We start from the raw sequence: 17,748 nt of genomic DNA, 5'->3' as shown, positions 1-17,748 counted from the left end.
ATTGACACATAAGACCTACTATTCTCTACCGTAATCCCCCACCCACACCTGTGTCACTCAACGGCCTGTAAGGAATCGATGCTTGGGAAACGATTCACGCCGTCGGGGAATGACGTCATAACCAGCCAGGGTCCGATTCACAAAGCGTTCGTAGCACTACGATGTTCGTAATTCTATGATGAACTATATATAGTTACAAGTCTCTTAACGCCACGAACGTTTTGTGAATCGGGACTCGGGTCTAATATTGTAAGCGCCTGATCCGGATTTTCGTTGACTTTAAAAAGGTTGTGAGTTGAAATGGGATTTAACGTCGCGTTCAAGATTATATAGTTTATATAGCGACGTGCATGCACGTGTGTGTGTGGCCTCTTGTACTAGTCCGGACTAATGCCGATTTTCTGTTGCTTGTCCACTGAGATAACATGCCGCAGTATAACATGAATACCAAACTCAGACACAGCACACTGACTCAAAGCCGACCAGTCCTTGTTTTATCACCTTAATGCCGAGCGTCAGGCAGGGTAACAACAAGTACCGTCTCTTAACGTCTTTTGGTTTGACGCGGCCGGGGATCGAACCCCGGACCTTCCGAACCTAAGGCAGACGCTCTACCACTAGAACACGGAGGCTGTCATTTAAAGAGGTAATTAAGACAATCTTCATGTGAACATTTATCCGTTCCAGGAGGCACTTAAAATGCGCTCGACATTGAGGGGATTAAACTAGAAATGGTCGTCTGAGTGGTGTATCTATGTTAAACTGCGGCATGGTATCTCAGTGGGCTAGCACTATAATAGAGAACACTTAGTCAATAAAATCATGTCTTTAAAATATATATTTTTTATTTTTCCTCGAATGATCCTTTCCTTGTTTGATAGGCATAAATTAGAAGTTGACGGATGACAAGATGGACACAGTTTTATGGATTACAACTTCTTTAATGCTGTAAAAAGCGACGTTTCGGTATAGATCCTTATAGGATCCTTATAGCTTGACAACGGTATAAGGATCTATACCGGAACGTCGCTTTTTACAGCATTAAAGAAGTCGTTATCCATAAAATTGTGTCCACCTTGAGATTCTTTCCTCTTCTGCTGTTTTGTGGAATCAAGCAAACTAGACGTGGTTAGTTTGATCTAGACTTGCCTAGGCTTTTAGGAAAAGAAAATACCTTAAAAATATAAATTCCACAGTCACGGTGCAGGACCATCACTATAAAATCAACATTAGTTCGGACTAGTACACGCAAACGCAAACGCACACGCACGCACGCACGCACGTCGATCTATAAGTGCAATAATCATGACTTCACCAAATTTATATGAGTAAAAGCTCAACTTCCATGTCATGCGTTGTTTTAAAACATTGTGCACACATTATGGCCATACATTTCACCGACGCTAAACTCTGGGTTATAGAAACAAGGTCAGTTAGTTGTGACCAGTGTTTACGTTATGGAGAGGCGAGCTTAATGTGAGAGGAAAACAAGAAGCGACGACGGTAATGGGGATCCGAAGTCCTGATTTAAATATTATATAATAATAAATCAATAATAATTGTATGTTCTGTTAAATGGAACATAGGAGCACGGGCATGTTGCTTATTGCTTATAAACCAATAATCATAAGGAAAGCAAATGTAGGATTCGAACCCAGCGGAACATGGCATGGAAAAGGGACACAACTCTGAGCAACGGCGCTACATACCACTAGGTAACCCGTGTCACCCCAATACGTGTTTGTGTTTATGAACAAGGTTAGGTTCCTTCATATGTGCCGCAAAGGGTACAATATTTAGTCATCAATCGTCAGGAAACCCCATTCAGTAGTGTCCTCTCCTACACCTTTCTCTGCAGCCGCCCCCCTCCCCCAGCCAACACACACTTTAATCGCCTAATTATTTGCCAAAAGATATAACAATCATTACAAAAGGGAGGTAACTCCCAATTTGTTACCTTCCGTGAAATTTGAAAAAAGTCATTGGAATGTTGATTTCTAAGCCTGAATCCATATCACTGTATAATGAGGCTGCCAACCTCATTTTTGGACGTGGGGTTGGTACCCTCTGTAATTTCCAAATGAGTTGGGTTTTTTGTTTTTTCTTGTTGATTTTTTCGCACTAAAACAGGACACATAAAACGCGAGTAGAGTTCATACTTTAGTTGATCACATTTCATTCCTGGTGTGTTTTAGCAGCTGTTTGATTGTAAGAGGGGCGGTCGGGTAGCCTAGTGGTTAAAGCGTTCGCCTGTCACGCCGAAGACCCGGGTTCGATTCCCGACAGGGGTACAATGGGTGTGAAGCCCATTTGTGGTGTCCCCCGCCGTGATATTGCTGGAATATTGCTAAAAGGGGCGTAAAACCTCACTCACTTGATTGTAAGACACTCCATAACATTCCATTATACTATCAGAATTCCTATTTCCCCATATATTGATGTTTCCCTACCAAATATAATGTAAAACTCAAATCCATGTCACGTTCAACAGATACGAGACCTACCATTAAGTCGATTCCTCCAAATATACTACATATAAGCAAATAGGACTACAAGTACCACAACAAGCTTAATCAAATTTAATATATATTTGCTGTGGTTAGAAGTAAGGAGGTGTCATGGAACACATCCTCGTAGGCAATACATTTTTCTTTTTGGTCAGGGAATTTTGGACAGTGGGTTGAGAAAATTTAATTTACAAAATTCCAATTTCACATATATTGTTTTTATTCAGAAAAAAATCACGTCGAGAAAAAGGGTCTGGTGGGAGGAACACGGAAAGATATACCAACACATGTATAGCCGTGCTTGGCTGTTTAATGCAATATTAAGTATGGCATTTTAAATAGTTTATTTAATTGATGGTAATGAGTTTTGTTTTGTTAACGTTTTGCTTATTTCCGGTCGGCGGAATAAAAAAACACTTTTTTTTTACATTTCAACGGTTTCGTAAACCAAGTTTTTAAGAAATCTGGCCTTAGAGTAGTAAATTTAAAGTAGGGGGGAGGGGATATTCGCTCCGGATGCACCGCGTAGTGTTTTTTTTTAAAGTTTAACTTTGGTATCGTTTACACAATTCTGTTGTGGGCTTTTTCAACCGTACATTTCATAACTGAAAATATGGAGACGAACGAACGATTTATTGCGCATATAATATCTGATTTACTTGCGTAACACCTTGGGGGAATATTTAAAATACTTCTAGGGTATAATATGGCCGCGAGTAGACAGTGACAAATGGATAGAGCCGGTACTGACAGTGTGTAGTTATAACAACCCATGCTTACCTACACAGCCTTTTCCATTCACAAGAAACCCCGGACCGCACGAACAGAAGAACGACCCGATCGTGTTGTGGCAGTCATGGGCACATCCGCCATTCTTGAGAATACACTCATTCAAATCTGAAACAGACATTGACATGATATTCAGTGAAACATTGCTAATCCGGACGATCAACCGGAACATTACCGTCCGGATAAAAGAGGTAAACTTTATGTTTGAGGTAATGGCGGCCATACTGTTTATGCATGAGAATGTGTGTCCGGTCCAGAAAAGGGATTAAATTAAATGACCCTGCGTGGGTTTTGTTAATGAGGGTGGCAGGTGTACATGTAAACGGTCATGTTTCAGTCCTCAGATCTAGAATAAGACATGCATTTGTACGCGACTTGGAACAGGAACAGGAAGCACGAGACAGATATCGTGTCGAGAGGTCAGAGGTCGTGCAGATCCGTGTCCAGGAGACACGGAGCTTAGTACATCCGGGTATGTTACACCTGCACAAGTTGTTAAACGGTCCGTGATTTTAAAATTTATGATATGAGAAATTTACTTTCGAGTTACGAGAACTGTACGTCCCGATCGAAGTTCCAAAAAATTGTGCGAGTGACTTTCGACATATAGGCAGATATATATTTTATTTCCAAGCTTGGCTAACCAAACACACTGCCTCGATACCCGTGCCCCTTTAAGTAATACTAGTACCAATTAATGAGTATATAGAAGATATTTCATATGTCATTAGAGTAACGGGGGATTATAGCGATAGTGATATTAACTCCATTAATGGCCATCTATTATTTGGCCTTCACAATGTGGAATTAACGTAAAAAGGACGTCAACAGTGTGTGTTGAAATATCAGGTGTTATGTTTGCCGCAATGAAAATATCACCTTCAAGAAACTCAGTCTTTCACGCTGAGTGAGTGAGTGAGTGAGTGAGTGAGTTAATATTTAACGTCACATCGGGTGACAAATCAGAAGGGAAATTCACAGTTTAATACAAATCATTTTCAACAAAATAACAAACGGTAAGAATCGGTATGAACTACATAAATGACCATCTGTCATTATATGACTTGTCAACGTTGAACTGACGTAAATCAACAGTTTGTGTACGAGTTGTCTCGTGTAGGCCAACATAGTTCCGTCAACGTGTTATGTTCACTGCAATGAAAATATCACTTTTCTCAACTTCAGGAAACTCAGTCTTTCACACTGAACTATATAATAAAAGTATATGTATTTCATGATAAAATGCTATATTTATCTGAAATTATGAAATCGCTATTTCACGCAAGTAACATTATGTCGGTACTACTTAATGTTTGCTTAACTCTGGTTGTTTGTTTGTTTGTTTGTTGTTTAACGCCGCACTCAGCATTATTCCAGCTAAATGAGTAAATACATAAATAAGAAAGTACATGATAAATATAAAATTAACTTTTCTTGTCAAAGGATTATTATCTCTTGTCCTGACCTGAGATCTCGTGATTTGACCTGACCGGACATCAAGTGACCTGACAAAGTTGGCATATTCACTCCTGTGCCACTCATGAAACTAGGCACCTCATGATATCCCTCGATGAGTTTAATAAATCATTTGACGAGAATAGTAAAGTATAAAATATTATATAAATATTTTATTTTCATCCATTTAAAAAAAATGTTGTCTGGTTGTTGTTCACGACAATCGTTCCATCGTTTTCATTGTTTGAGAAGCGGCCACAAGCCACGTGACATCATATCGAAGCATTGTCGCAAACTGATGAAGATTTGACTTTTACTTTGTGTATAGTTTGTTATATCACTACCTTTACCTGAAAGGACGTAGACCTTGATCTATACACAATTATATTTAGTACGTGTGACTTCATGTTTACACTGACAGCCATACAACAACCAGCTGTATCGCGGAATAAAATAGTTCCTCAAAATGAGAGGTGCCGTGAGCTAATGTATGCTCAACAGGAACAACTTTTGCAGTTCTCAAATGTTCTCAAATAATATCTTCATTAGATGAGAAAGATTTGTTAAGAACAAACTCAGTAAGTCAGTCACAATGCGTTGATAATATGGTAGTTTGGATGTGTTTTTCTTCGTTTTGTTCTCTAGGATGGGTGGTAGCGAGGATATCCTTGAACGGACATGCAATCAAACTTTCCCAATGTATGCTAAAACGCTAAGTTCAAGATTAAAGTGCCTAAGTGATGAGAAACAACGCTTCTGTATTTATTCGTTCTAGCAATGTGGAATGTCCATCAGTGTTTACGTCATTAAAAGAACATGGTCTCGTGAAAATTGTGTCGTTCGTACACATATGAACGTCAATTTCGTGGTCACGTGATCGACCTCTCGTCCAATGGAGAAGCCGTATATCGGGTAAACTTTAAATAATAATTTTTTTTGAAGATAACGTCATCATTTGTGGGCAATCCCGAGCTTTTCATGAATTACTAACAGCATTCATTCACGACGGACAAATTATCCGTAATACCGAGTTTCAAGTAGGTTATTATTTTGTATTACTTGTTGACATTTTTGAGAGAGTAAATAATGAAAAAAACCGTATGAAATATCAACCCTAGAGAGTAACTTCACTGACGGCAACCTAGTGTTCAGATGACGCAATGAATGACGTAATTCAATTGACGAATCAGCATTGAGAATCGCTAAAATGCATGCACATGGGCACATATCGGAAAGTTATTACACACGCTTACTGCTAATCACAGGACCATGTGTCTAATATTCTACACAAATGCACCAGTAGAACATATATATGTATATTACTACTCGTGATGATCCGGATTAGAATAAATTTTCAACAAACCTACGTTTGCCGTAAAAGGCGACTACATTCGTCGTAAGAGGCGACGAACGGGATCGGGTGGTCAGGGCCGCTGACTTTGTTGATGCATGCAATCGTATCCCAATTGCCTAAATTGCTCGCAAATTGATGCGGTTGGAAATTGGACGAAGTTATGTTTGAGAGGGAATTGTCTAGTGAGTTCGGCAGTGGCCGAACGATCGCGTCCAGAAGTGGGACATATATAACAATCGGTTTGGGAGAAAAGGTACATGTAATCGACGAGAAAAGTTTTGACAATATTCGGAAAATGCAAAACTTAACCCCTCTGTTCACAAAATGGACTTGTCCGACATTGCCGAGGTCGGATTGTATTTAGGGAGTCATCATTATTTAACTACAGATAAATATTTCCCAAGCTTGCACATCTTATTGACATCCTTAAGAGGCTGCATAATCTTGATATGTCGTACTATATATATCGTTATTTACATTTGCCAAGGCCAAAAGCCACAGGTGTTACACTGGAATAAATAGGTATGCGCCACCTCCTACACCATCCGGGTACCCTTGGTCTTCGATTTATCTATGTTTGCTGATGACCTAGGGTCCACTCATGAGGTAACATGTTTGGCACGAATTACGTTACATAGCTTACCAATCAGACCTGTCAAACTCTCGTTAACATGCAGATTTGAATCCCGCTGAATTCCAAAATCTATTCAAGATCGTATGGAACAAAATTGATTAAATACCGCGAGCACAGTCCAATGAATACATAGACGTCAGATTACCAAACATACTTTATAAGACGATATACAGCTCTACTTTTACAAATCCATATAAGTTTTCTGAAATGCTAAAGCATCTTGATGAGAATGACTGTGAGTGAGTGGGCTTGATATAACGCCGCTTATAACAGTGTTCCAGTTTTATCACGGCGTATCAGCTTGATGTGGAAGGAAAGCCCGAAGTGATGCAGGCCTTAGACGTTTACCACGTTGGTGAAAACAACGAGCAAGGGTATGGTGCTGACAAACCTAGAAACATAACCGGGGAGAACCGTGATTCGAACCCGCAATCAAAGGTTTCCGGCGTGCCCAAGGGACGCAACTCTGCACAGAATATTGCGGCGCCTTAGACGACTGGGCCACCTGTGTGTGTGTGTGTGTGTGTGTGTGTGTGTGTGTGTGTGTGTGTGTATGCCTCTGTGTGTGTATCTGTCTGTCTGCCTGTGCCCGTGTGTGTGCGTGTGCAATCACTGGATTGTCTGGTCCAGACTCAATTATTTACAGACCGCCGTCATATAGCTGGAATATTACTGAGTGCGGCGTAAAACAACAAACCAACGAACCAATATATGATTTTATGTAACATTTGTATTGAACATAAAAAATGCGTTTGTCAAACTCGGTTGTCGCCTTGTAAGAACTTTGTGTGGCGTGATCTGAGAACTGCCGGAATATGCAGAATGTACCCGAATGATGACGGTTGTTTCGTCATGCTTTCAGTTGTTTAAGCAATCTACTCACCAAAACAGGACCGGAAATCAGATCCGAGGGTATACCCATCTCTGCACGTGCAGGAATATCGACCAACCCGAGACACGCACATGTGCGCGCACCCTCCATTGCCGTTTTGGCACGGATCATCCTCTGTTGGGAGATATTTAAAAATTATTTTCTACACAATTCAAAGATGTCAATATATAAGTAGATCGAAATGACAAAAACATATTATAAAGTTAAACTATTGTAACAAATTTGAGGGTTTGTTGTCATGGAAACAGATGGCGTCCCTACATTTATAAAGCACCAAACTGTTGAACTTATGAGTGAGTGAGTTGGGTTTAAAGCCGCTTTTAACAGTATTCCGGCGTGTCAGCTTAACGTGGGATGAAAGCCCGAATTGATGCAGATCTTAGACGTTTACCACTTCGGTGAAACCCACGAGCATTCCTTAGACGACTGGGCCACCGGCGATGATACTTGACACTGCGTGTTATGTAGAGAATATCCGGTGTATCATATCTTCATTACAATATAACTACCCTTGACCCGACCCGTTAACATCCGGGGTAGAATAGGTCCTCAGCAACCCATGCTTGCCATATAAGGCGACTATGTTTGTCGTAAATGGCGACTAACGAGATCGGGTGGTAAGGCTCGCTGACTTAGTTGGCGCATGTCATCGTATCCCAATTGCGCGGATCGATGCTCATGATGTCAATCACTGGATTGTCTGGTCCAGACTCGATTATTTACAGACCGCAGTCAAATAGCTGAAATATTGCTGAGTGCGGCGTTGAACAAGAAACAAACATGCAAACCCATTCGCCACCAAAGCTTTGTCTCGGAAATGACATCTCCCTTGTCACCAACGTAGCATTGGACTATGCAGTATATGCTATGCTTATGTAGATCACAGTGCATGTGATTTACTTATATAGTCCACTGTGCGGTATATGATATACTTACATAGTTCACTGTGCAGCAAATGCTATGCTTATATAGTTCACTGTGCAGCATATGCTGTGCTTATATAGTTCACTGTGCAGTAAATGCTATGCTTATATAGTTCACTGTGCAGTATATTAAATGCTTAAATAGTTCACTGTGCAGTATATTATATGCTTATTTGGTTCACTGTGCAGTATATGCTATGCGTATATAGTTCATTTAACAGTATATTATATGCTTATATAGTTCATCTGTGCAGTATATTATATGCTTATTTGGTTCACTGTGCAGTATATGCTATGCGTATATAGTTCATTTAACAGTATATTATATGCTTATATAGTTCATCTGTGCAGTATATGATATACTTATATAGTCCACTGTGCGGTATATGATATACCTATATAGTCCACTGTGCGGTATATGATATACTTATATAGTTCACTGTGCAGTATATGATATACTTATATAGTTCACTGTGCAGTATATGATATACTTATATAGTCCACAGTGCGGTATATGATATACTTACATAGTTCACTGTGCAGTATATGCTGTGCTTATATAGTTCACTGTGCAGCATATGCTGTGCTTATATAGTTCACTGTGCAGTAAATGATATACTTATATAGTCCACAGTGCGGTATATGATATACTTATATAGTTCACTGTGCAAGCTGTCTTACCTAGCACACACTTGGGCCTGATTCTTGCACCCCACTGTGAATTGTGACAGTAGAGGTTGGTGGAGCTTGGGTCGGACAGCTTGTACCCACCCACACAGCTGTACGTGGCGATCATGATGTAACGACCCCGGAACTTGCTGAAGACGTACGACGTAGTGAACACGGCCTTCTCCACCGTCGGGGGGTCGATCTGGTACTGGAAACATGACTCGTCCGCGTGACGCAGGGCAGCGTTGGGTACTCCGGTAGGGGGCGCACTGGTGGGCCGCGATTTGGCGCTCACTGCAGAACGGAAATAGTATTAAAAACAATGCCCTTCAACATGTCTCCAAACCATTCAACATTCCCAAACCATGCTGGGTGACTCAAATGCTGATGATTGGTATAATAAGATGATCCACGATTGAGATCCTACTTTATGGTAGTAATAATAATAAGAAATGTATACCACGCGTTGATGGTTTAACTAACATACATCAGAATTTGATTATTATTACATTTTCTTTTCACTTGTTTGGGAATTGTACAGTGAAACTGGCTCGTAAAATATTGCATTGGAAAATAACAAAGGCAACAATGAGTGTGCAGTTTTGTTTGGGGCAGATCGAACTTTGTGGCGTGGGTGATCTTCCCCCTGGCGGTGTAGCATGGACATGATTGGCCATTTGTGTGTGTTTTTGCAGCCTTGGCACACATAGGTAACCGGAACAGGACCTGTCCCCAACATACCCGCACAGAAGGGGAACCTGCCCCTCCAGCGTCCTTCTTCGCAGAAGAGTTTGGCAGACCCGAGGACGTAGTAGCCGGCCTCGCATGTAAAAGTGGCGACACCGCCATTGTTGTCGATGTTTACCACGCCGTGACGGGGTGGGAGCAAATCTGGGCAACCGCTGGCTGGAATGCAAGGCAAATTGTCAGTTGACGTATTGTGTCCATACCGACTATTACCAAAGACGTATATCTACGTCTTTGCTATTACCAATACTCTCAATAAAGAACCTGTAAGTGAAATAACCCCTTCCCACACAGCGATCTTAAAGGGGAGCTCATCAGGCTGCCGTTATACAAAGTGATCTTAGCTCTGAGGTGATCCTAGCTCCCATACCTTAACATAGACTTACGACAGTCGTATCGCTAAGGTTGTTTTGTACAACGGCTCCCTGATAATATCATGACAGCCATGTGAAAAAATGAGACATTATCCAAACCTTATAAACTTTAATTCAGCAGGCTTTTACAAAGTGGGTTTCCAAGGACAAACTTCGACTTTCATATGACCTGAGCCATTTCCTCATTAATGCATGTTCTCTATGTCAGTGTTAAATTAGGCGAAACTTGTGATGCCTTACTTCAGCATGGTGAGTAATCTTTAAATTGTCGTACGCAGTTAATGATCCACTGATGTGTTAGAGCATACTAGGCACCAAAAGATTTTATCATATGCCTACTTTCTTTTGGTGCCTAGTATACATACCATGACCTTTCACGTGGTATGTCACGTGGTTTGTCGGCCATCTTCTGCTGCCTACACAGCCTCTATGTCATTAGTAAGCGGTTTTACCTTCTATCAGAGGATTATACGAAATTCGACTTGAAGGTGAGGTGAAATTGGGTTTAGTGTCGCGTCCACAATTATTGCGCTTCTATAGCGACGTGCATCCATGTGTGTGTGCGTGGCTGCATGTACTAGTCCGGACTAATGCCGATTATATTTGTGCTAGCCCTTTAAGATACAATGCCGCTATTCAACATGAATATTCCAGTCAGACACAGTATACTGTCGTTATCCTCAACTACCCTCAGAGAGAACTGTCTGTTTGGCTAAGATGTCGAACAATACTTTCCCGTAACAAATGTTTTATTTGGGATAACACTTTCTTAGTAAAGTACAAAGAAAGTGTTATCCCAAAATATAACATTTGTTGCATTTGACCATTTTCTAAATGGCATTGCGTATTCACAATATTTTCTCGTCCAACTATATGGTGACCTTGACCTTCACTCATGACTGGTAAGACAGGAAATGTTCTTCCGCTTGGAGACGCTTGGTTTCACACTAACTGCTATGCTAAAGCGAGACCCGGATCTAAGTCCTCCCTAAACGTAGACCCCCTCTAAACGCAGAACTCCCCAAAACGCACTTCGGAGAGTGATTTCAATTGCATTGTGCATGCTGGTCACACCTAATAAAGGAATGGATCAATCCAAAAACATTCTTTATTCTTATTTCCTTACCTAGATACGTCATGGAGGGGTGCACGGGTTGGTGCACCCTTCATATCAGTTTAACATAGAAGCTACTTCACCCATGTTACCCGTGGAACCGGTGAACAACGAGTATGTAGAGAATAAGATTGAGACAAGCTCACATGTTCCAAACGTAAGCGTCATTCTAGGACGGGATCGGACAGAGTAGCCAAGTCGCCCCAGGCTCAGTAATTCACTGTGCAGAGTTGCATCCCTTAAGCGTATCAGAAACCTATGATCTTGTTTCGAATCCCGGTTCGCCATGATTACGTTTCTAGGTTTGGTAGTACCGTGTCGTGCTCGTGGCTTTCACCAAAGTGGTAAGCGCCTAAGGCCTTCATCACTTCGAGCTTTCTCTCACATAAAACTGACAGCTGTGATATAACAGAAATACTGTTCAAGGTGGCGTTAAACCAAAGTCACTCACACTCTTCAAAGGGAAAATACACTCATTCAGACAACACTTTCTCGTCTTTTTTTAAATGTCATATATATTTTTAATAGTTTAATGACTATAATAATTACTGAGATACAATTTCTCATTTAAACGTGTGGAATAACTTATAACTCCAGAACTAGAAAGAACATGGCATCATCATAGAGCATTATATTTATAGTCTTAGTTTAAGAGCCCGATACTGACTTACCGACACAAACTGGTGGTAAAATCGTCCATTTTCCTGTTGTTGGGTCACACCCGCCGTGGGTGAGGCCGTAAGCGAAGAAGTTCTTGTCACAGATGTATTCCAGGAGCAGCCCGTCCCCCCACACCACGACTTGTCCGTTCCGGATCTGGCCTGGTGGTTCGCACTTCTTCCATCTCTTCTCTGTGGGCATGCGAAGTAGGATAAAAAAAATGGTACGAGTGTAGTTTAACGTTAGTGCATTCGTGTATGATAAGGGCGAGGATATGCTTCATAACTCAAGAAAGAACCTTTAAAAGGTCTATTGCTAGCTGGTGTTCAGTAATGTTACGAACCCGTGGCAATTGCAAATGTTCCGCCATCATTGATCAATTGATCATTCACTGAAGGGTGTCAAATAGATTCTGAGGTAAATGCATTGATTGCTGTAGACTGTGACTGTGTGTCTAGACACGGGTCGATTCGATAGTTTGGATGTGCATGTCTTCGTTTAATTCATTAGGATGGGTCGTTGCGAGTTTTTCTTAAAAGGGCATGCATTCAGACTCTCTGACCTTTTCCCAAATCTTCGAGATTCAGGGGTCCAAGTGATCAGAAAAAACGCTTCTGTATGTCTTTGTGCAAAGGAATTCCCAGGGTTTCCCCAGGAATGTGGAAGTTGTCCGTCAATATTTACATCATTTCAAGAATATTACAGTTAAAATGTTTCGTTCATACGCTTATGAACTTCAGGTTCGCGGTCATGTGACCGACCTCTCGTCGGATGGAAAAGCGGTATATCGTGTTAATTTGTAATCTTCACATTGAAAAACTATAGATCTGTAAAGACGTTCTTTAATGACGTGTTATTTATTGGTCTGTAATGGCGTGTTATATATCATATGGCTGTAATTATATGTATACTGGTTTAACGCCACATTAAACCGTATTTCAGTTATATCACGGCGTGTCAGACTAATGTGGATGGAAACCCCGAAGTGGAAAGTGAGCGAGTGGGTGGGTTTGAGGTTGGGTGCGTGAGTGAGTGAGTGAGTGAGGATTTGCGCCGCATTTAGCAATGTTCCAGCAATATCACAGTGAGGAACACCAGAAACGGGCTTCACACATTACATTGTACCCAAGTGGGGGATAGAACCTCAAGGCTACCCCACTCCCCGACAGACCTGGAAACATTATCGGGATCAACCTAGATTCGAACCCACGATCATAGTATTATGGCGTTCCCTAGTATTTATAAACTATCAAGTATGCTCTGAATGTCCCCAATATGTGGCAAATCTCTATTTAAAGACTAGATATCCGGATTAGGGTCGGGAGGAGTGGCTTGTTGACATAAGTGACATACATAAACATAAGAGTACATAAACGTTATTACAACAACAACAACCAACCCCCCCCCCCCCCCACACACACACACACACACATCACCCCCCACCCCATCCGGGCCACCGACTGGCCCGCAGGCCATGACAGCTAGAACGCATCGGAATCTAGCAGGACGAGGTTCCGCTTGTTGTCCCCCAATTGACAACACAACATGAGGTCCGGTCTCTCATGCTTCTACAAAACTCGTTTCATATACATGAGAAATCTCTTAAGGTGAGCCCACTGTACGATTCCGACTATATCATAAACACTATCAAATAGTGATGAAACAGGTTTTCGCGAAAAGATGAGGCAACCCTGCCCCTTCCCCTCTCGCCTGGCATGTTTTAGGTGACTAAGTATAAAACAAATTAATAATAATAAATAAAAACCATCTTCATTATCATCATCGTCATCAAGTTCTTGGTAGCATGGCACCAACTTTACCAGTTCATATGTACACACGAGTTACGTCCCATAGCCGTGTGAGGATCCTCTTATCGTGGGTCACTTGGATCGTTCTTCACACAATAGGCGTGATTTAACTGAAATACTGTTAAAAGTTAACTCATAGCTAGTGAGTGATTGAGTATGGTTTTAAGCCACTTTTACCAATATTCCAGCAATATCACGGCGGGAAACACCAGAAATGGGATTCACACATTGTACCCATGTCGGGAATCGAACCCGGGTCTTCGGCGTGGCGAGCGAACGCTTTAACTACTAGGCTACCCGACCGCCCCTAATCCATAGCTAGGTTAAATAGACCAGACTACTCAATGGAAAAGGTGCCTCGGGTTTATAGTGCTAACCCTACTGAGAAAACATGCCGCAGTTTTTAAGATGGATACTCCACCCATACACACTATACTTGAAGTCGACCAGTCCTTGTTTTATCCCCTTAATGCTTAGGCAGGGTAACAACAAGTACCATCTTTAAACGCCTTTTGGTATGACGCGGATAGTAAGAAAGAGTGAGATGTGGTGTCCTAATTGTCATGTGATATTATACAAATAATTACTTTTGACGAGGTCAATATACGAAAACATGGAACCGAGGCCTCGACACCTAATGTGGTCCGACCGGACCGATAACATTGTTAAATTGTGAATAGGTTTTAATACTTTTCTCAAGGAAACTGAATATCAGGATGAAAACGATTGCAGCAGACCCCTCTTTGTGCGCGTATGCTCGATTCGACGTATTGCACGCCGTCTCAAATAAAGGGGCCGTGGGGTAGCCTAGTGGTTACAGCGTTCGCTCCTCACGCCGAAGACCCGAGTTCGATTCCTCACATGGTTACACCGGTCTCCCCTACCGTGATATTGCTGGAATATTGCTAAAAGTGGCATAAAACCGTACTCACTCACTCAAATATAACTATATATGATATATTGCCGCATAATGGCCCAAAAGTTGTGTTTCAGTGTGACTGTACAGTATTTCAGTTATATCACGGCGTGTCAGCTTAATATGTGAGTGATTCAGGTCGTTGATGTGTACCACTATGACGGCCTGTAAAATCACTCAAACAAGTCATGGTCAGACAATCCAGTGGTTGTTAGCATGAACAACATTCATCCCCACCGGGAAGGTTATTGTAACAATCATACCCTCACTACTGTTTACAACAAGCATACGATACTTAGGTTCCGTACTGACCAGGATTACCATAGGAACGAATCTGGGTAGCGAATCCTCGATCAGGGGATCCTTGTACGACCAAGGGAAGCAACCATGCATTGTTATTTTTTTTGTTAAGAGAACTGGTCACTTTTATGGGAATCAGATGAACGAATCTGCTGTAAGCGAGATTGGTAAAATATAAACTAAGTTATATGTATAATGATGTAAGACCCGTTTTATCACAATCTAGATCCTGATTATCGATCAGATCGTCCTGACTCGGCGCCGCCAATTTGTTTGAAACAAATGCAAGTGATACGAGAGGTGGAATCGGAGAAGCTTAGTAGGGACATAACTCGTAATATCCACTGGTGGCGCTACGATCGAGCCAAGGAATTCCAGCCTAGTTCGGCAAGGATGGAAACTGGACTTTAAAAGTCAGTTAACTCTCTTGCCCCGGGAAGATGTTTCACAGCGAAAACATTTTGAAGAAATCGGCGTAGGGTAGAGGATTTATAGAAAGTGTGCACTTGCTCTAGAAATTTATTCATTCATTTCTAAACAATAATGTTGAACAATAAAGTATATTATAATTTTTAAAATCTTCAACGAAACCTGTATCCCCCTTACTATTGTACCTGTGCGGAGTTACGTCCCTTGGTCATACGAGGATCCTCTTGTTGTGGGTTCGAATCCCAGATTATTATAGATCTTATAGTTTGTCCCAAGGTCGGGGTTTCATTAAAATAGCAAATAATACGAAAAAAAATAAGACCTGAATATCTCGCTGATAAGCCGTTATGTAACTATTGTTCAGTGTGGCGTTAAGTTTTCAAAATTCAATCACTTTAAGTTGCCATTGACTATCGAAAAGCGTTACGAACACACCCGGATACACATTATAGTCTTGTCGAGTCACGGTGATAAGGTTCGGGATTCGGAGAAGTTCGCACTTACATAGCTTATGTAAGAATATGTTTTTTGTTTCGTATACGTAGCTTATATAGACATATTTCCGTTGAAGCGTGTGTTGTGATTCCGGGTAAGGTTCCCTGCAAAGCCGGTATGTATCTCTGTTGCAGAGAAACATGAGCAGATAGTCTTTCAAAGAATGGAGATCAAGGTGAATCAAATACTAGCATCGACTCAAGTGGATCTAGTGTTGGTGGTGGCAAGATGGGAGGGAGGGGGGTTAGTGAGAGAGAGAGAGAGAGAGAGAGAGAGAGTACTGGTAACTTTGATTTGAAACTTCAATGACATGTTGTTTTTACGATCTTTACATAAATTACCCGAATTTATTTAATACTTGTATTACTGGTTTAATCTGATCTTCCTCGATGGGATTCCGGGTTAGACTAGCTCCGTGGCTTGTCATATGCTTGAGAGTGGCGACAAAATGGACCGGGAGGCCACTTTAGTGCTTTGATAGTGGCATCAACATTGGACGTTCCTGATTTTATCAATCACTGGTTTGTTTATTTGACTCAGTAATTTATAGGCCGATTTATGTATCTGGACAGTCGTTGAATGTGGCGTCCAACAACCACGCACAACCAATGAAGACTGCAACAGGCACTGTGATACATCAGTATGTGGATATTTTACGACTGCTTTAAGCAGAAACATTGTGGCAGTTGTCAACCACTTGATTCTTTTTTCTAATATCACGTAATGTATTGATATCAAATTATTCGTAAGTGTAGTTCTATCATCAGTTTCTAGTTTATGAACAATGTTCCCGGTGCTTTTTCTTACTCTTTACAAATCAGTTCCTTAAAGTCCCGTTAAACTGAACTGAATGAGGTCAGCGTGACCTGATGAGAAAACTCCACGTGGACGGTTGTGAACACATGCGAACAGGATATTACGGGGCACGTATGCACTGAAATACGATTCATTGCTTTCGTTAGATAAGTGAAGAACAGACCATTTAAAGGATACACCATCATTCCCACCCTAAAATCGCGCTGTTCAACATTTAAAACGATACCAATAACGGATTTCGTTTAAAAAAAAATGATTTAACCTCGAATCCTGCAACCGTCAATCTGGAGATCATTTCATACAAGCTGATACCTTACGTTATCGCATACATGTGTATTGTGAAAAAGGTACATCGTAAATACGTTTTAACACACAAAATATTGTTGGTATAGTTATTAATTATTAATTAAAAATCATACCTGCTTCTTTCCCTTTATCCGGCGGTTTGGCAAATAGATCCTTATAATGAATAAACGACTGAGAATGTAGACTCAGAGAAATAACGATGCAAGCAATGACCTGGTAACGCCCCATTTCCATGTTGAAATTGATGCCGGACAGAGAGAGCCAGCGTCTCTTGTTACATCTACCAACACTGGGGACTCGGTTAGGGGAAGGGGAGTGATGCTGCGTTCCCTCCATCCTCCCATTGTTTCAGGCGATTCTTACATAATATTTCCTACGAAGCTGGCCTCGGATGTTGATTTGTGTCAGAGGCCATATATCTGTATTATGATCTCTGGCTTGGTATGGCTTATATCGGAGGGCATTAAAGACATGCTTATTGTTCCTGGTTTTGTAAATGGGTGGCATGTGCTCAACTGGCTGTGTTGACAAACCATGCTTGTGCTTGGTGTAGGGGACTT

The 17,748-nt window shown here is 41.2% G+C and overlaps 1 protein-coding gene across 1 annotated transcript in view; it reads right to left on the bottom strand.

The window, feature by feature from the left end:
• LOC139449622 (fibrillin-1-like) overlaps nucleotides 1–17,524 on the bottom strand; it is a 109,480-nt gene extending 91,956 nt beyond the window's left edge. Inside the window, exons 1-6 of the mRNA XM_071231098.1 lie at nucleotides 17,302–17,524; nucleotides 12,130–12,309; nucleotides 9,965–10,129; nucleotides 9,236–9,517; nucleotides 7,623–7,745; nucleotides 3,288–3,404 (exon numbers count right to left, since the gene is read on the bottom strand). Of these exons, the coding sequence (XP_071087199.1) occupies nucleotides 3,288–3,404; nucleotides 7,623–7,745; nucleotides 9,236–9,517; nucleotides 9,965–10,129; nucleotides 12,130–12,309; nucleotides 17,302–17,524 (1,090 nt within the window). The remainder of the gene's footprint in view (nucleotides 1–3,287; nucleotides 3,405–7,622; nucleotides 7,746–9,235; nucleotides 9,518–9,964; nucleotides 10,130–12,129; nucleotides 12,310–17,301) is intronic.
• Nucleotides 17,525–17,748: the final 224 nt, after the last annotated feature.

This window comes from Haliotis cracherodii, unplaced genomic scaffold, assembly GCF_022045235.1.
Source record: "Haliotis cracherodii isolate W230 unplaced genomic scaffold, xgHalCrac1.p SCAF_8, whole genome shotgun sequence".
NCBI classification, from domain to species: domain Eukaryota; kingdom Metazoa; phylum Mollusca; class Gastropoda; order Lepetellida; family Haliotidae; genus Haliotis; species Haliotis cracherodii.
Note: the sequence above shows the minus strand (reverse complement) of the source record. Positions and strands in the feature narration are given on the sequence as shown.